At 46.4% G+C, this 20,818-nt stretch overlaps 1 protein-coding gene across 3 annotated transcripts in view; it reads right to left on the minus strand.

The window, feature by feature from the left end:
• The window catches only part of LOC147625897 (K(+) efflux antiporter 2, chloroplastic-like), a 103,813-nt gene extending 86,902 nt beyond the window's left edge, over positions 1-16,911 (minus strand). For all 3 annotated transcript variants that reach the window (XR_015268737.1, XM_086817445.1, XM_086817444.1), the window contains exons 1-3: positions 14,627-16,911; positions 14,311-14,479; positions 2,484-2,574 (exon numbers count right to left, since the gene is read on the minus strand). Coding sequence is in view for 2 of the 3 variants with exons in the window: in XM_086817445.1 (XP_086673571.1) it covers positions 2,484-2,574; positions 14,311-14,479; positions 14,627-16,632 (2,266 nt within the window). In the remaining variant the exon portion in view is untranslated. The remainder of the gene's footprint in view (positions 1-2,483; positions 2,575-14,310; positions 14,480-14,626) is intronic.
• Positions 16,912-20,818: the final 3,907 nt, after the last annotated feature.

A 20,818-nucleotide genomic window follows, 5' to 3' on the forward strand; every position in this document is an offset into this window, starting at 1 on the left:
GCGAACAGTGAAGCGAATCAACGAGGCGGAATCACAGGCGCGAGGCGGCAGCGGCGAACAGTGAAGCGAATCAGCGAGGTGGAATCACAAGGCCTACCGGAGAGGAAGGCGGGCCAGCATAGCGGGCGGCGGCGAATGAATCAGCGAGGCGGAATCGGCGAACAGTCAGCAGGGCAGAGAGAGAGAACAGTCAGCAGGGCAGAGAGAGAAAAATATGTTGTAAGGTCTAGAAAAGACCGAAGACCAAAAAGATAATACGTGTGATCCATGAGTATGCCAAGCACATGTTACAGATGGACCGACTGCCACCCTTTTGAGTCCATCCTTGACTCTCTCTTCTAGATCTGAGACCAGACATATCTCTCCAGCCGAGCTTCCACCAAGACATACAAACAGCATTTCTTGAGGGTCACTATGGATGGCTTCATTGAGAGGCCCTGTTATCTCTATAGACACATGTCCCATCCCATGAGGATTGCCATTGGTCAGCTGCTGAGGGTGTCATCATACCGCCTTCAGATTGAGACATGGAAAGCAGAGGGCATCTCACGAGACAAATGGGTAAGTAGGCTATGTAGTATTGGTGAGATTGATTCTAAGAAGCAATACATACTTAGATACCCAGTTTACTATGAGATACGCCAACGCTACCACTGTCTCTTTAGGGAGAGGTTTGGGCCCTCGTTAGTGATGCATTACAGAGACCATGGATGCTTGGGACTACACCCATTGGAGTTCAGGCACCACAGAGACGGACAATTTAGGCAGCAGCCTGAGATGCAGGATGCCACAAAGACATATATCACTGACTTATTTCGCCCCAAACAGAGATCCCCAGCTATGTCCAGGGAGGTGAAGAAGAGGGTAGCGGGTGGGGGTAGGGGAGGAGGACAGCCCAATGGGTTTTTCCCGACCTCAGTTTTCCCATCCACAAAATGCTCTCACTATAGGTTGCAAGTTGGGCCACAACCAAAAGCTCCGATACCAATGTAGAGGGCCTTGTTTTTATTTGTGTGTCTGTGTGTGTGTGTATATATATATATTATGCAGAGTATTTGTACTCAGATGTTGATGAATATTGTAATTGAGTTTTAATATATATATATATATGGTACATGGTACATGGAATTGTCATGGGAAAAGGGGAAATTTCTTTTGATTATATGCCTATATAAAAAAAGTATATGAAGTACTCGTGGGGTTAACTTTTTTTTTAGCGTGCTAGTTGTGTGCATATTATATATTTATTTATTTATTTCTTTCTTTAAAAGGCTTTGTACTTGGTTATAGTTGATGTTTTACTTGGTCGGACCCGGAGAGGGAAGTGTGACTATTGTAGTCCTTGCAAAGAAGTAAAAGAATTAAATTACTTAACTAAGTAACAAAGGTGAAGATCATAGTTGCATGGCATTTCTGCAATGACTCATACAAAACACGTTAACAGAATCTATTTTTGACCTGTAGCATACAAACACCATTTCATATCGTAAGAAACACATATCTATGCAACGGCAAAGATAGAAAATCTATGAAATAGGAAAATAACTAACGTAGTATATCCTCACCACTCTGTACACTCAATGGCCTTATTTCTTCATCAACTAGGGCTCACAAGTGGCTGATAACTCATCCACTCTACCCTGTAGACAGCGTCAACAGTCAGAACACATGAATCTGAGGCCCGATGCATGTGACATCTCCTCCTTGGTAATCCAAGAAGACATTCTAGAAAGTATTATTGTGTCTGAGTGTATGCCTCCACTACTGTGGCAGCATGAAAGACCTAGCATGCATAATTTCGAAGTACATGACTCTGCATCTGTAGGAAAAAGAGACTGATCGTAAAGATTCCCAAAGGGCTGCTATATATATATATTTGCATTACTAAAAAACAATCCATTTGAGTGAAAACTCTCTTAGCTTCTAGCCATGAACTTCATTTTGCTAGGAGCCTCTGAACTCTTTTTGCTCCTAACTGCAAGCAATGACCAGGGCTGTCCTTTTGACTTTGCTCCTAACTGCAAGCAATGACCAGGGCTGTCCTTTTGACGAGGAGCCCCAGGTGACCAACCAAGCACATCCATTGAAATCTGCTAGTCTACCTAGACCATGGGAATCGGACCCATGCACAAGGCATCCCCTCTTGCTGATCTTCAAAGTCAAATTTGATGCCTTTCATAAAATTGGTTGATGAAACAAAATTGAGTGCATGCCTCCATGAAAACCGCAGAAATACTTCTCTTGTAATCAGAGTGTTAATGAAAGAACCTTGTTGTGAATCCTCAGGAGTGCCCTTTGCATGACAAAAAGCATGCCTGCTAGTCATGGAGATACATAAAGCTTGCATAACTATTTCATTTCTTTAAACCTGGGATATCTTGTTTAAACAGCACTGTAAAAACACAAAGAACTAAAAGTGTCGCTGATGGTTTAGTCCAACATTAGAGCAACAAACAGAGAGCATAGCGACAGCCTAGACTCACCACCAGGAAGCTTCTGAAAAGTTGGTACAAAGATGACACTCGCTAGAAGTAGCCACAAGACATCAAAAAGGGAAGTTTCTTCTTCATTCATCTGTAAACAAACACCGACTTCTTAAAAAGCAACATTAAGAGTGCTTCAAACATTCACAAAAAATGTTCAAATTACAAAAGGAATCTGGGCAAGCACTCCAACAGGCATCCTTCACCCATTTTCCCAGTTGCTACAGCTACATCGCACCCTTCACACAATTTCACCTAAGTAGGTCTGTTGGTCACTAAATGGATCTACTACTAGTCAGCAAGCACCCTGGTTCGCTAGCTGCCTGGTCACAGCTGCAAACTTCTGCCCTTACTCTATATACCTAAGAGAATTACTTATTTCACAAAAAACATATGCACGCAATAAAATGCAATAGACAATACTTCAGAGAATTTACTAAAACAAGAAACTTAGGAAATTAAAATCTAGATCAAGAAAACTAGTCTAAAATTTTTTGAAAGGAGAAGCTGTAGGAGAAAGAAAGAAAGACAGTAAGTTGGTACAATGATTCCATGGGAATAATGAGTCATGGAAGAAAACTGGAAAAAAGACTAACAATGTTGTGAGAGCCAAATTGCTGATGCAATATATTGCTATGCAGGGTCAATAGATCGTATAACAAGACTCAGCTAATGATGCCATCTTCTTGCTGTAGTAATCTCCAAAGGATATAACTATTCATTCAAGAGTTACACCCTTTCATCAAGGATGTGCCTCTTCATTTGTACCTATTCTTGCCCTATTTAACAAGGCGTTGTGTCTCAATGCAACACCACAGCTTTCCGCTCTAAGTATCTTACTATCAGCCCTTCCAACAGGCGCCACCCATTCGTTGAAGAACACCCACGCCTCTTCATTTTTTAAACACCTAATGTTTTTAAAACATTAAGGCTCTTGAGCGTTAGCCTTATACCTTAAGTATTTCACAAAAAGCTTGCCCACGGGCCACTTACCAGCTCAACTACCATAAACGAGCCGCCCAGCGCACCGATAAACACAAAACAAACAAAAACCCAACGTTTGCGACCTGTGCACATGTGTAAAGCTTTTATAGCTTTATTAACATGATTAAGACTTAATTAATAAACATAAGACAAATGCTGATAGAAAGATTGAGATGAGATGTTTGCATTGAGACAGGGGCCTGTCTTAAATAGAGGCCGAAAGGGTACAAGTGAAGAGACACATCCCTGGGAAGGGGTGTGGCTCTTGAGTCAACGGTTATGTCCTTTGGACTTAGGGGTGTGCCTTTTAATGAATAGACATGTCCTTTGATAGTGACCAATGTGTAAGGGTGTGACCCTTCACAGGTGTCCTTTCAGTTAATAAGAGATTAATGAGTAATTAAGGAGAGATTAAGAGAGTTAGTCACAATCATGACATTCCCTCCCACTTAAAATAAGACTCCGGCTAAGAAGAGATGGTTGTCTTTGAAAGAATTCCCTAAGAAGTTCTGGATATTCCTGTAAGTCTTCATCACGTTGCCAAGTAGAGTCGGAATCATCAAGATCTCTCCATTTAACCAAAAATTCTGTAGTGAGTTTATGTCGTGTTTCTTTCTGTCTGACATCAAGAATTATCTCTGGAATTAAGAGTATGTGTTCATCTTGGATTTCTGGAACATAATCCAAATGATCTAAAATTGGAAAATCACCGTCCACAAACTTCTTGAGCCAAGAAATGTGGAAAGTTGGATCTACCCCAAGAAGGTGGTAACTCCAACTTATAACTGAGAGATGAGTTCTTCTTAATAATACGAAAGGGTCCATAATATCTTGCTCCTGAGGAAAAAGATCCAAGTATGGAGCAAAGAAAGGTTGCCTGAGATACATCACCTTTGTATCTATATCCTCGGGAGGGTCGTTTGCTGAATAGACCATTAAAAGTGCTGAGAAACAACCACTCTTGCGGACCCACCGTTTCACTTGAAGAGCTGAAACGGTTGGTGTAGAAGGTTGATCTCTGATTTCTTCGAGAGCCACAAGCATACCATTTTGAGCAAATTGTATAGAATGGTTTCGGAAACTGATCAGGGGATCATATTGACACAACCATTCTTGACCAAGGATCATATCATAATGTGCCAAATTCATGACTTGGAAATCCAATTTGTCACGATAGTGCTGAATTCGAAAGGAGAGGTGTTTGACAATGGTGCTACACGAGGATGTGGAACCATCGGCAAGGTCTACTTCATAAACAACATTACTTGGAGAAGTCCGAATCTTCAATCTTTGAGTCAAGGTGGTTCCCACAAAATTATGAGAACACCCACTGTCAATCAGCACCTGAATAGGGTGACTGGAAATAGAACCTTGAAGAACCAAAACCTAAGTAGACCGCTGAGGCAACGGTGAAGAGGCAGGTTGCGCTGTTGTCACCAATTGGCCGACCATTTGGTCCATCTCCAGTTTTTGTGTCTCGTTCACTTGAGGCCAGGCCGGTGTCTCATGTGAAGAGGCCAATATTTTGCTGACATGGACGGGAGCCAGACTAGTGCCACCCGTGTGTTAGCAGGATGGTGTGTCGTATGGACGGGAGCAAGACTGGTGCCACCCGTGTATGACCTGGACTGTGTTCGACCCATGGGATTGTCACGCCATGGAAGAACCAGTATTCGTGCCGTGTTTTGCCTATGGGACTGTCACTCCATAGGGAGACTCGAGCCTGGAACTGTGTCTTACCTATGGGACTGTCACTCCATAGGAAGACCAGGTTTTATATTTTACGTCGTGTCATTTTTTGCCGACAGATATTTTGTACTTGTTCCATGAACGGGAGATATGTCCATGATACTATTTGCCAATGCACACATGTTTTGCATGTTTGAAACTGTTTTCGCATGACTTGTATTTTTGTGTTTGCCTGCTTGACGTGTCACTTATTGAGCGGGGACGCCTGCCAGTGAGTAGTGAAGTCTGCTCTGTCTTCTGACGAGTTTTGGTGCATGTGAACAGGTGGTAAGTATATTGCACATGTTAATTTAATACCTTAATCTCTAACCTTTTGATTTATAAGGTCATTTGTTCACACTCACTTAAAAGTGGGCACCCCCTTTGGGCACCCACTTAGGGACCAAGGTGGGGAGCCCCACTTAAGTGTGTGTGGGAGTGGGCATGGTCACCTACCACACCCCTTTGGAACTGGCCACCCACATGCAAGCGTGGGGGGCCAGCCAAATCACTAGTCGTATTACTCCCTCTCCAACCTTAATAAAAGAAAGCCATCACCTCCATCGAATGCATGCTGGCGATCATCTCTTTGTTTTTATTTTTTTACAAACGGCGCCATCTTCATGAAGGCTGCAGGCAGTTGTATTCGCTCAGGCGGCTGCTTCTCCCTCCTCCAACCGGCGGCTGTACTCTCTGCACTGCAAGCAAGCGCAGGCTATGTACTCTCTCTCCCAGGCGGCTACATCTCCCCAGACTGCAGGCAGTTGTACTGGTCTAGGTGGTTGCGCCAGTTATCTCAGGCGGCTGTTCACCCTGCACTACAGGCGGCAGTATTTCCAGCAGGCGGCGGCACCTGTTCTCCTAGTAGGCTGCGCTGCCCTTCTCTTTTGCAGGCAGTCGTGGGCCATCTCCAGAAGGCTCTGCACCCCATCATTAGGTGGCTGCGCCAGTCATCCAATAGGCTGCCCACTGCACAGTAGGCGGCTGTGCAGGTTGCAGCCAGGTGACTGTGTACAGCAACCAGGCGCCCCTTCTCATCTTCTCAGGCGGCTGTACCCTCATCAGGTGAATGCACTTGACCACAGCTGGCAATTGCGCGTGCCACTCATCCCATACAGACTGCTGTGCCTCGGTGTTTCTCTCAAGTAACTGCACACATGGGTATTGGACTTCCTTTTGCCATCCACAAGTAAGTGAATTTCCATATTTAAATAAAGTACTTTGTGTTAAATCTGATAAGGGATTCATCCCCCACGGTAACACCCGTTCGGTGCCGGGTAGTCCAAGCTCTATTGGAGAACCTCGGTCCAAAGGTGCTGAGATCGGGAGAGCCAGGCGTTAGTACGAGAGCACCTATTTGTGCGTGGTCTCGGAACACCAGTGAGGCGCTCTCCGCGGAGTCCAGTGAAAGCACAGGACCATAGAGACTAGACCACGCTAGTGGTCGTTCTGCTTCGAACTTCTATTTCGAACGTCGACTTCGAGCCTATTTGTTTGGTACTGTATTCATATGTACATGGACATCATCTGGTTCTTGAAACCCATGGAGCATTGTATTTGTTAAATACTCCCAATAAATATATCATATTTTGAGGGGGGGGTCGGCCCGTTCCGGCCCCAGTGCTAGTGTCCATCTATCCATTTCATTTCATTTTTAATTTCAAGTTGTATTAAGTTGTCCATTTCAAATTGTGGTTTTAAAGTTGTGCTATTACACGTGTGGGTGTCCAACGGAGTCTTTCCCACTTGACGGGATCGGTTTCATTGGTATCAGATCACGGTTGTTTCCCTCTTCCTAGTGGGGAACCGAACCTGTGTGCTGGACACCCCGCTTTTAGCACACTTAAAACACAATGGACAGCCAAGGCAACCCTTTGGAAGTGCTTGATTCGAGGGGTCCATCTAGTGCCTCTCGTGGCTCTGATGCTCTGCGAGGAAGGCACAAGCCCCTTGAAAGGGTTAATGATAGTGAATCAAAGGGTCAACTGTCTCCAGGAAAGACAGTCATGCTTGAACAAGAGCCTGATGCAATGAGGGCTGAAATGGAACATATGAGAAAACTTTTGCAGGCACAAGAGCAAGAATTAAACTTTCTGCATGAAGATCCCCATGTGCAAAGTGCTATTGAAGCTAGGAAAGCTGATGCAATGGTAGATGTAACTTTTGAGTCTATGGCACGGGAACTGGGCAAGAAGCCAAGGGAGTTGGCACTTGCCTACCTCCTCCGCAAAGGTGACATCAAAGAGGGGGATGACGGAGAGCTGAAATTCAGAAATCCACCTCGTTTGAAGCATGGAGATCCCGCATCTCAAAGGCTGAAATCTTTTATGCAAAAGGAAGAGGTGACAGTCACCTCTCGACATGCATCTTCTCCACAAGGCACGAAGCCCGACAGGTATATGTATGCTAGTGCTCAGGGAGGGCATGAAGGTGACATGCATTCGAGACATGTATCCCATGGTAAGTACTAAGGGTGACAGGTCTGCTGCTAGAAAAATTTTGCCTTCTGAGTTGTCTTATGGAGAGACATTGCCATATGTAGAAAAGTCACATGCATCTGAGTTTCAAGTTCGTGGAGCACATGCCACCGTGCCTCATGAAACTTCTATGACGGCCCATGGAGCCCATGCAGATAGGGCTGCCCCGTTTGATAAGGGGAAAAGAAAACGAGAAGACTATGAGCCTCATGCCAGAAAGCTCAAGGAATTTAAAGCAGGTGACAAATCTGTCAAGTTTGATGTTTTTCATGGAGAGCATGATGCTTCTAAAGTGTTAGCATTTGTGGCACAGTTCGACATTGCCTTTAGCGATGAGGACTTCACAGAAAAGTCTAAAGTACGCCATGCTAGCATGTTTTTGAAAGGGACCGCTGCTCATTGGTGGATCACTGAAAAGATCACCAAGGATCCCATTAGCACCTGGAAGGAATTTAAGGATAGATTCTATGCTCAGTTTTTGCCACCAAATGCGGAGCAAACTCTCACCCAAAAGTGGGATAGGCTTGAGCAAAGAGATAATGAAAGTGTGCAACAGTATGTTAACAAGTTCTGGAAAGTGTTGTTGCTGGAAGTAACTCCTTTTATGCAAATCACTGAGAATGAAAGAAAGAAGAAGTTTCGCTCTGGACTGCAACCAGCATATCGTTCGGGAATTGAATTGCACCCGAAACATACTTTGCAACAGCTCACAGCTTCTGCTCTTGCTACGGAGCAATTGGTGAGCAATTGGTGCTCAAGATTAAACAGGATCAAGGAGGTTCAAAGGGGAAAGACAAGGCTGTCCCAAATCTGCAAAAGGATGGACAGCCACCTAAAAAGAACTTCCGGGAGACCTACAAGGGTGGTAAAGCTGAAAATACCACATCTAAAGATCAGGGCCCAAGGAAGAACAAATTCGGCTGAACTCCGGAGCAAAGAGAGCAATATGCCAAGGATGGAAAATGTTTTTCTTGTGGTAGCAAAGAGCACATGTTTAGACAATGCCCTGACCGCAAACCAAAGCACGAGGACAAGCACACCAAGGCTAATGTTCATGCAGTTCCTGATGTGCAAGGAAATACAAGTCATGATGCAAAAGAGCGAATGGTATGCAAGGCTTGGGGGCAAATCAAGGATCAGCCCGCCTTATTCATGTCATATGTATTCCCATCGTCCTTCATCCATTCTCATCCAATCACATCATTTTCCAATCACATCATTTTCCATCTCCCCCCGTGCTCCCTCGCGCCACCCCCCCTGCCCTTGCCGCCTGTGTTTGTAATCCCCTCCCCTCACTTTCTTTCCGTCCCCCTTTCCTTTGTTCTCCCCCTCCTCCGCCGTTTGTGCAGCTCGGTTCCTGCAGGGTTTTCCGTTCTCGCTTCGCCTTCGACAAAGCTTCAGACACTGATGGAGACTCCTCCCGCCCCACCTCAGAGGGACTCTTCCGTAGCCCCCTCGCCCGCCCCTCTGAGGATACCCCCATCAGGCTTTCTCTTTCGCCGGAAAAAGAGGAAGCGAGCCTCGCCGCAGAGGTGGAACGCCTAAAGGCACATTCCCCCGCCTTCTCGCAGATGTGGGCAAGATCCTGGACGTTCAGCTACTAGGCCGCGGACACTACCAGATCGAGTTCGAGACAACCCAGAGCGCGGCCCAGGTCCTAGCCATGAGTCCCCTAGACATCAGGGGCGCTCGGGCCTTCTTCAGACCTTGGCAGCATGGCTTCGACCCAGCAGCGGCCGAGCAGGGAGAGCGCCTTTTTCATGTCACAGTTTGCTTCCCTGGACTCCGCCGCGAGTACCTTCCGCTCCTTTCTAGGATAGGGGCATTGGTGGGCTCGGTGCTTGAAACTGGCCCCACAGCAGCTTCAGTGGTGGCTAGAGCAGTTGGCCTGCCTTCAGTCAGGGTTTTGGTTCCTGACATCTCCTCCCTTCCGAAGGTCATTCAGCTACCTAGGATAGGGGGGGGATGGATTGATCAGAAAGTGGAGTTCTTGGGGCTCCCGAACCAGTGCTTTATATGCAGGCAAGTCGGTCACCTGGCCAAGGCCTGCCCTCGCAGGAGACCCCGACCTTCACCACAGCAGCAAGCCCGCGATGGCCCGCCCACAGATGCGGCTCGGCAGGCAGCCTCCGGGACACTTGCTCAGCCCACGAAGACCTCAGATTGGCAGCCTGGACAGGGGCGCCGAAGAGGGAGACAACCACAGCAGCAGGCCCAGAGGCCGATGCAGCAGCAGTCACAGTCTCAGCATCACTGGGTTCCAGTGAGGAACACCTTTGCTCCCCTCCAGGAGGAAACCCCAGCGCAGCCTGAGGATCTGGAGATGCCAGCACCCCCTCCTTCGCCCCCACCCCCCCCCTCCCCCGTCCCCCCCTCCCGCCTCGCTTCCGCCTTCGCCTCCTCCTGTTCCCACTCCGGTTTTGTCAACGGCTCCTTCCCCACCCCCTTCTCCCCCCCCCCCTCCCCCTCCGCTCGCCTCAGCTCCTCGGGAGGCCCTGGCAGTACCTTGGCGCTCACCTGCTGTCCGGCGGGCACTGAGCACCGACCTTGCTCGAGCTCCGCAGAGGAGACCTTACCATGCCGATTCGGGCTTCACGGATATCTTCTATCCGCAGTCTGCTGAGTAGGCTCGACGCTCTACAGCGCTCGACTACTCCTTCACACGGCTTTTTGGAGCAGAGGGCCCCCATGAGCCAGCACCCATCAGAGTGCATGTGGTGATACCTCCAGCCGGAGGGGAGAAGGCACTTGATTCAGCGGTGGCCTTTTCCTTCCCTCTTTGCGGCACTAGTGACCGGGAGTGGACTCTGGATCTCGCTCTTAGCATTCTGAAGACTCGGGCAGTTGAGTTTTCTCACCATGTGAGCGATCTGGAGGTGACAGACGTGATAGGCCAACTCTGGGAGCTGGCTCACTTCTTTGATTCCGGGAGTGCGGATGCCTCCGGGGTTCGCCACTTAGTGGTTCGCATAGTGGCAGACCTCGCACGCGACCTTGGATATGTATGTATACACGAGGTTGCTCTCTCTGAGCGGGAGGCAGTCACCATGGGACACAGCCACTGGCGCCTGATCCGAGATTCTTGCAGCACACCGGGTGGGCAGATTCGTAGCCGCTCGGATGGGGACTATTCTCCATCCAAGCCGCTTGCGAAGGCCCGCCGTATGGCTGAGACAGCCTCCACCTCAGCAGGTCATCCATGAGGATCATCTCATGGAATGTACAGGGCCTTGGCGGCGCACACTATGTACGCTATCGTGGATGCTTGAGGCAGGAGCTTCAGGGATGCCTGGTTGGGGGCAGTATTGATATTCTGATGCAGGAGCACCATTTGAGTGAGAGCACCATTTGAGTGAGAGCAGGATTCGGAGATATGGTTCCGTGATGCCTGGCAGATGGGACACATTTTGGTCTGCAGGGTTTGGCCCCTTGGGTGGGCAGGGAGGTGTATGTATGGTCATTGCAGATGCATGGCGGCAGGCCATTGTGGATCGCGGGGTCATTGTGTCGGGTAGAGCACAGTACGTTATTCTGAGGATGCATGATGAGCTCTTTGGCGTGCTCAATGTCTATGCGCCTAACCATGCTAGTGCCAGAGCAAAGTTATGGACCCTTGTTACAGATGCATTGCCCGAGGCCGCACATTGGTGTGTCGGAGGAGACTTCAACATGCTTGAGGACCCGGCAGATAGGGTGGGAGGCAGTCATGTCACTGTGCACGGCACGGAGCTTGCAGCTTGGGAGCGATTTTGCATGACACTGCGGATTACTGATGCATGGCAGCATGAGGCTTTCTCTCGCTCTCAGGATAGTCTTAGTTTCTCTCGGTCGGATCGCCGGCAGGGAGGGACTAATCTATCACGGATTGATCGCTTCTATGTGGGCGACAGGTTCGGGGAGCGTGGGGGCTCCGTTGGCATTCTCGCTGGCACTTCTTTTTCCGACCATGCGCCAGTTATTTTGACACTTGAGGAGGGGAATTGGGGGACCAGCTTGCAGTTGAGGATCCCAGAGAGGATACTCACAGATTCCAGTCTTTCTGAGGACATTGAGAGGATATGGCATGATAGCCAGAGCTCTGACTTGGATGCAGCAGGCCAGTGTGCCCAAGGACTCATTGAGCTCAGCTCTTTTTTGCACACTGTAGCCTTGACACGGCTAGGAGAGACACGAGAGCGGGAGCGCCGCTTGAGGCGTAGCCTTGCTTCGCTCCAACGCCTTCAGGAGCAGCAGCCTACATGTGAGTGGGTGGCGTCCCAGCTGAGCCAGGCACGCCAGGAGGTTAGAGAGGCAGAGGAGCAAAGACATGAGTTCTACTATCATCGCCAGGCCTCACAGTAGACGCAGCTTGGTGATAGAGTGACTAGGGTTACCGGACCCCGCCATGCTCGAGCACGTGTACGCCAGCTCAGGAGACAGGTCGGCTCGTTAGCCACTGAGCCCGGGGAGATTAGAGCCATTGCCACTGAGTTCTATAGAGACCTGCTCTTAGCGGAGCCAGCCACGGAGGCACGTGATGCTTGCAGACAGACTGTGTGGGCCCATGTACAGAGGAGGGTCACAGATCGTATGCGCACAGTTCTGGGTGAGCCTCTTTCAGAGGATGAGCTGGTTGAGGCTTTGAGGGTCCTTTCGCGCCATAGTTGCCCTAGGGAGGACGGTTTGACGCCAGGCTTTTTTATGCGTTATTGGGACATTTTGGGGTCAGGCCTCCGCAGGGGCTTTCAATATGTTTTGGACACTGGGGTGATGCCACAGAGCTTTTCAGAGGGCTTGATTTTTCTTATCCCCAAGGGGGAGGGAGTGTCTAATGATATTCGGCAATGGAGACCTATTACGATCCTCAATACTGTCTACAAGGTCCTGGCCAAGGCCTTGAGTTTGAGGATCCAGCCCTTCCTTGGGGAGTTGATTCATGCTACCCAGACAGGATTCGTCAAGGAGCACAGTATCCTTGACAACATTTTCACCTTCTGGGAGGCGACGGCCCGAGCTAGATTTCTCGGCGAGGACCTGGTCGTTATGCTTCTTGACTTTGAGAAGGCATACGATAGAGTCGACTGGGGTTTCCTAGAGGGCACTATGCTTCGCCTGGGTTTTGAGCCAATCTGGATTTGAGGGGTGGCGGCTCTATATTCCACAGCTCGTAGCCAGGTGCTGATGGCAGGAGGACGGGGGCCGAGTTTTGAGTTGACCAGATCAGTCCGTCAGGGATGCCCTCTTGCCCCGTTTCTTTTTCTCTTCTTTGCTGAGGCCATGAGTATGTATCTGACAGCAAAGGAGGTTGGTTTGAGAGGACTCCAGCTCCCAGTCCGGGGAGAGGACCTACTCGATTCTGAGTTTGTTGATGACACGGGATTATTTTTGCATGGCTAGGAGGCCAATCTTCAGAGGGCAGAACAATCGCCACAGGTTTTTGGGACAGCTTCGGGAGCATTGATCAACTGGCGCAAGACAGTGGCCTTTTGGATCAGTAGCGCTCCCACTCCGGCATGGAGCCCAGACCCGGGTTTTAGATGGATTCCTCCTGGCACAGCAGTGCGGTATTTGGGATGCCAGATTGGACTTGATTTGTTACCTGAGCAGCAGATCGCCCCGCTTCTTCTGAGTATTCAGAAGAAGCTTTTGTATTGGAGTACAGCTCGGCTATCCTTGGCTGGGAGGGTGGTGGTGACAAATTAGGTGCTTTTAGCGACCATGTGGTACATCACGTCTGCTGGATCTTCTCGAGCTCTTGCATCAGCCAGGTACAGAGGCTGATCAGGAACTTTCTTTGGTCTGGGCGAGACGGTCAGCCAGTCCGGGCTAAGGTTGCTTGGGCAGTCATTACTCTTCCGCCGCTGGCCCAGGGAGGCTTGGGCATTATAGATCCAGTTGATCACAGTAGAGCCTTATTGGGGAAGCTTATTGTTCAGGGGCTGCTTCCAGGCGCTGAGCCTTGGAAGGAGCTTCTTTTTCAGCGACTGCAGGCTAGGGCTCCGCCAGCAGGGGGCACCTTTTTATGTACTTGATGTTAACCCTGTACTTATTGGCTTGCTTGGCATATGCTAAAAGAGCCTTGGCAATCACAGCTTTGACTGACTCAAAAATCTTTTGAGCAAGTCCATAATGCTATTGGCTTCTAGCACCTTGATCTCAGCAACAAAACTGGAACTGGTTCCACATGCTGCTCGTATAGAATCTAAATTCAGGCCAATAGTCAAATACAAACAGTGCTTTGAGCTCGAGAGCTATGATACACCAAGCTCTTGGACTCCATATGTGGCTTTTGGCTGAAGATTGCAACGTGCTGCATGCATGAACTGGACCACAGAGCCAAACATAAATCATCTTTGTACATGAGCAAAGCTCTGAAACCAAGTGAACAGTTCTGAAACCAAGTGAGCTATGTCCAATAAGTTTAGTTCAATCCTAACGCATGAAACGTGTAGCCCAGAGATCAAAGACCTGTCCTAAGCAAGCCACCTAGACTTAAACAAAAGACAAGGCTGCTGTCCTGAATAGGAAGGTTCAATGTTGACTTGTACTGGAGGCATAGGAGCTTGCTTTAATTAGTACTCCATATTCTTGCATTGAGAGGGAGGAGATAGTGATTCAATGGATTAAGTAGCTGACTCTGACAAAAGATGTAAAACTACCTCCTGGTGTGGAATCTTTTCAAGAACCCTCTGCACCCTTTTTGGAAGCTTCCGCAACTCCCTCATGAGGGGCTTTGCACTAGTGGTAACCTCTTCAAAACTAGCAACAAACTCTGTACGTTCAGCTAGCTGTGCATTATTTTCCATCCTATTCTTCAAATATAGACTCCTGAAAAGATGGATTCAATCAGTACTTTGGTTAAGAAAAAAAAAGCATGATGATGCCACTCATGTTAACAAAGCTCTTTAGGGTAAGATATCCAGGGAGAGTTCATATTATTTGATAACTAGAGAAGACAAAACCTGGCATACATACCCTCCGCAAAGTAATAGCAAGCCAACTGACACCTTCAGAATTTGCTGTTTCATTCCATGGAAAAAAGTGGTCGGAGTGAATTCTGCTTCGTCATCATTATAAGAGAAATACGAAGCAGAAAAGAAGCGAGAAGATCTCTTCATTGACGACTTGGGAGCTCCAGCAGGAGGGCCCTCTTTCACATTCTCCTTCTTTTGCTGGTGTGCCATCTTAGGCTTCTCAACCTCAGTCTCCTGCAAAATACCTGCTTCTACTTTCAAAGTTTCAGATGCCTTTCTCCCAACCTCACCAGTGGCCTCTTCGACTCCAAAAGGTGTATATACAAGCATTTTTTGTTCCAACTCTAGTCCTTGCTCAGAGCCAATGTCACGACCATCGCTGCTATGAACAATTTCTTTCACGACTGACTTGTCGAAGCCAATTCCTTCAGGTGATGTTTCATGAACAGGTATACTCGTGACTCCTTTATCTGACTCATCTACTGCAATCCCACCCGAATGCACCACTCCTGCCAAAGTTGCATCAGATGGTGCTGCCTCAAGTGCAAGTTTTTCTGCCTTCTGGAGGGCTATCTCAGCAAGGCATACCATTTGTGCTGCATCAACTTCTAAAGCAACAGCCTGCTCCGCCAAGGACATTACTTGAGCAACTTCCTCGTCTGCTTCCACAGCATCCGCTCTTGCCAACTTTGCAGCTGCTGACATTTTCAAAGCCTCTTTTTGAAGCTCTGACCTTGAGCTCTTAATGCGTAGAAGATCCTCCTCATACTGTGCAAGGGTGAGCCCACGAGCCTTCAGCTCTGCCTCAGCTGCACTTAGTTCTTGTTCTTCCTGCAGTATTGTGGATGTTTCCTCTGGTGATGTATCCTTGGCATTCTCTGCATCATTAACATCTTTCAATGATTCAGCCATGCCAGAAGAAAGATTCGCAATGCCATCTTGCATGGATGCATCTTCAACCATATTACCTACCCCCTCTCCAGAGGTGATCAGTTGCTGATCCTTCAGTCTTTCTCGTGCCTCCATCAGTGCTTTTTCAGCATTGGTCACTTGTGCCTCTGCTTCTGCTAACAGAGCTCTTGCCTTCAGAAGAAGCTCCTCTGTCCCAGATTCTTCGCCTGAGATCTTGTCCACCATGGCCATCACATTCTCAGCCTTCGTTTCTGCATCAGCAGCTTCATCACGCAGTGCAATTGCTCTTTCTGCTATAGCTTGCGCATCTTCCTCAATTTTAGAGCTATTCGATCTGGCTATTTCCAGTTCTTCCAATGCAGATTGGAGCAATCCCCTGAGATGCTCAACAGAAAGGCCATCCTCTTTAACAGCAGCCTTGTCTGCCACTGTGCCCCCTTCCTTGTCACTCCCATCGACCTGCACACTACTTTCTAACCTATCAGGTCTGCCTCCAGACTCAGCTAGAAGGTTATCTGCATCACCAACAGATGATCCACAGTGACCATTCTTCCCTCCCAAGCTTTCTACTAAACCAAGATTCTCAATGTCAACTCCATCACGAGGGTTGCAAGCAACCAGTATAAGAGTGCCACACTTTCTTGTGCGATCATTGGAAGGAATCTGATTCAGCAAATGTCTTTCCGCTGTGGCTGGAGATGATCTATGAATTAGCAGATGTTTCTCCATTCTTTCTGGAACAGATGAGCTATGGCGATGATCGAAGTAAACCTGGAGACCATGAAAGCTTTCCAAATGCTTGCCATGTCGACCTTGAAACCCTAAACCAAACCCTAACCCTAGAAAACGTTTGGAAGATGATCTTCGTCCTCCTGATGATCGGGGGCTTCTTCTGTGCCTTTGTGAGGTTTTGATGGCGATTTTCAACGATGCAGAGGTGCATGATTCAGCAGGAAGACGCCGAAAAGGCCATGTGGGAGGGACGCGGTGAGGAAGGGGGATGAGGTTATCTCGCCATTCTTTGGAAAACTCGGGTTGCAGCAAAGATGGCCGGTTGGAAGCTCGGAAAGCACTGACATCTCCGAGCATCGCCATCGCCCGTTGAACCTACGCGAGCTCAGAGAACGTCATAACCTCTGCACCTTCCTTGTGTCTTGCCTGCTCTTTCTGCGTCTTGTCTTCTCTTTACCTGAATCTGCTTTAAAATCCTTCAATCTCCAGCTTGGTGTACGTGGAGCACTTTCACCGTACCAATGCTGTTGCCAAGACAGGAACACTGGAAGATGGCAGGCTGCCGAAGATCCGATTCGTGGCATATGTACCTAAATATCTTTTTTTCAACTAATAACATAAGTACAACTCAATGAAGGTGCTAGGAATGCAAAAACAAGCCTTGAAGCATAGTCATCATGTGATTGGCTGAAAAACTCAAGCTTTGGAAATTGGCATAACTAGAAACAAAAGCCCTCTTGTTTTTCCTCCTCACAAAATTGGAGATGCTACACTTGTGGAATTGGCAAGTGTTGACATCATTGAAGAGGAGTGTTGACATCGTTGAAAAGCTACAAGCACAGCACGAGTGTGTTGAAGAGGATTGGCATTGATCACTGTAGGACACAAAAGCAAGATGTTGATGGGCGTTCGTCGCAGCAATGCACACTCCAATCGGTATGGCCATTATACCTAACCTAAGTTCATGTGGTTTGCTATTTTCTTGTTCTGTACTAATAAACAATCGAAATTCCATACTGTAGTCTTACGTTGTTTGTTTACGTTTCTACACAGTGAGAATGAATTTCCAACATGTTAGTGCCTTGTGAACATGTTATGGCCATTATACCCAACCAAAGTTTGTGTGGTTTGCTATGTTCTTGTTCAGTATCGATAAATAATAGGAATTTCTTATTGTAGTCTTATGTTGTTTGCTTATATTTCTACACACTGAGAATGATATTCCAACATGTTACTACCTAGTGAACATAGATTGATTAACAAAGACTTGTGCGGTTTCCAAACAATAATACATGTGATTCCACTGGTGTACTAAGCTAGGTAATAGCTTAGTAAACACAACAGCGTACTCTCAAATGTATGCATCTACATGTATCAGCACATTAACGAATGACCACATGTATAACTACCCAAAAATCCATTCCTTAAAGCAAGGGCTACAATAATCAATGGTTCGTTTTCTTTAATTTTAATTGGTAAAAATGCATTACAAGGTGAAGGTGCCATGTCCTAATTAAGTGACATATTTTAGTGTCAAAATAACGCCAATTGAATGTGTGCCTTAACCCAACCAAAAAAGGGTTAAATCTATTATAAAGTACCTTGCCATTCAACGACCTATTATAACATTTTCGATACCTATAAAGTCACTCTTTAAGAAATGTTCCTATCACCTATGTTCAAGCCCCATATGAAAAGCCCCTTTTACATTTTCGACACGTTTTTGGATCCCCTAATGTATAAAATCTCTTATTTATCAAAGGGTCCAATGTATGTATGCATTCATCCTCCTATATTTTGAATTCTACACGTGTACATACTCTAAAGGAGGCTTATAAATACAAACCCCACATAAAACCCCCTTTATACATTTTTGAGACATTTTAGGATCCCCTAATATACAAATCTCCTATTAATTAGAGGATCCAATGAATGTACAAAATCTACACATGAGGCTTATAGAGGGCTTATATATGCCATGATCCATAAGCATGGTTTTAAAAAATCCCCACTGTAGATATGAATGTTTTTCAATGTTAATAATAGAAAAAAATGCTAATTTTGTAGCACAAACTTTATCACATAGATTACTTGACAATGATGCATTTGTTCTTACACCGACATGATGCACAAAAGACAACTAGGATTATTTGGTATCACTAAATTCACAAGCCAAGAACTTGCATCTTATAGCTCAGCCACATAAACCACGCAAACCAATGGTGTCCAAGACTATGCGCCGCTAGTGAGCCAACACAAGCAAATATAGTTATTAGAGGAGTGGATGGAAGGTGATGTGGCAAAAGCAGTCATAACCCATCAGATCACTTTGAGAAAGTGCTCCATAATGTATGGAATTTAGAAGAGGAGGATGCCTTAGTTGAGTGGTGCTTTCACAAGTGTGAATCTCATTGTGCATTCTCTGTCATTGATGTAAAGCTTGAGGTAGCATAAAACTGACAAACTAGGGAATCTTTTCACCCAAGGGATTTCCAAGAAGAGCTCGTGAGATGGGATTCTCAAGCACCGCCACAATGGCTAGACCTAAAGCAAACAGGGTCTATCAATTTTTAGCCTGAGGTTGTGTGATGACTTCTTTTCATAATAACTTGAGAGTCCTTTATTATCCAATTAGATTTGAGGTTGTGATGACTTCTTTTCATAATAACTTGAGAGTCCTTTATTATCCAATTAGACTTGAGGTTGTGATGACTTCTTTTCATAATAACTTGAGAGTCCTTTATTATCTAATTAGATTTGAATGAAAGCGGGTTCCAAGGTTCAAGAGATGAGGGGATGAAAAGGGTCTTATGCAATATATGGCTTGAGTAGTGGTTATAGGGAATAAATGGCCATACTTTGTCTAGCGATGTTGATGGTCAAGTTATTCTAGGGTACTACATTTTAGTGGCTACGAAGAAGCTGTTTTGGGTGGCAATGCAAAAGAAAGCATGAATGATTGAGGAGCTCTTTTGTGCATTGTTGGACCACTCTCATAATGCAATGGTGAGAAGTCTCAATTTTTGTAATGGGCACTTGCTCATTCTAGATGGGCATGGTAGTCATGTGTCATTGGGTGTAGTGGAGAAAGTCAACGGAAGGATGTTAACCACTTCGTAGGTTAACATGATTTCAGTTGCCTAACAGCACTTTATCATCTTACTTGCTCGAATGAGCACCGAAGCCGCTGGACTTTATGCAATGCATGGACAATTTTCAAAGAGAATGATGTCATGACTATTAAAAGTGGTCTTGACATGACAATAACTCCAAATCTCCCTCCCTCTTGGAGACAAACGGGTGATCTCCCGCTCAAACTAGTTGTCCTAAAGAGAAGAAACCCATTGACTACACAAATCTTCTAAAGAAACTTGGAGTACCCCAACCCTACATTGGAGAAGGAGCAACTAAAACAAGTAGATGATAGCTCCGAAGCTGCCTCGCTCTTAGAGACAATGGGCAATCTCTCGCTTAAACTAGCTCTTTCTAAAAAGAAGCTACCTCCCTCTTGGAGACGACAAGCAATCTCTCGCTTAAACTAGCTCTTTCTAAAAAGAAGCTACCTCCCTCTTGGAGACGACAAGCAATCTCTTGCTGAAACCAGCTTAAACTAGCTCTTCCTAAAGAGAAGAAACCCATTGACTACACAAACATTCCCAAAAAAACTCAAAGAGTACCCCAAGGAGCAAATGAAACAAGCCCAAGCACTTGTAAGGAAGGTGTAGGTCAATTGGAGCTAGTACTTTAGTAGGTGGTTGAATATAAACCATTGACCGGGCTTGAGTGTATTCCTGACCGCATTCAAGAGTCATCATAGAACAAGTAAGGGAACCTTAGAGTATGCCAAAGGTTATATAGCTTAAGAAGCTACAAAAAGAGCTAGTTCTTGGAGCTATGTTACCCCCATGACCATTCTTAAGAAGGCTATATGTGATAGGGTAACCAGCCCTTGAAAATAAACTTAAAAATAGAGAAGACTTATCCCATGGGTTGAGGCATTCTCGCCAATGAATCTAACACAACCACTTTGACCATGTCAATTGATATTTGTAGAGCTTATAACAAGATGTGAGATGGTGAAGATGAGGATCAAGAATATGAACCCCTCCTAGGGAGGTTGCCAAATCTCAGGATTGGATTCACATTCCAGAAACCATGGACACTCTTGCACAAAAGCTTGGGACAAGGTTTGCACTATTGGACAATGCCAAAATCACATATTTGTTTATGCTTGATGTATTGGAAATGGAACCAACGGCGGAACCCGCTCACCTCTTGACCTAAAGTACCCCAAAAAAGACCACATAACTGTATGGCTTGCCTTAGTTGACACTAGGGCTAGCCACCACAATGTGTTATCTTGGGAGACATAGACCTCATTATGGCACCCATCCATGGCATCATTTACAACAACCATTACTACAGCAACTACCGCATGGTAATGGTTGTTGCAACCATTACAATACGGTAAAGAATTCCCAATGTATGATTGCTTGTTTTAAAGCTAAATTTTATATATTAGAACTAAACCTACGCCTTGCAAGTTTTA

The sequence above is a fragment of the Cibotium barometz genome, chromosome 23, assembly GCF_041138505.1.
Source record: "Cibotium barometz isolate CiBa-2024 chromosome 23, ASM4113850v1, whole genome shotgun sequence".
NCBI lineage: Eukaryota > Viridiplantae > Streptophyta > Polypodiopsida > Cyatheales > Cibotiaceae > Cibotium > Cibotium barometz.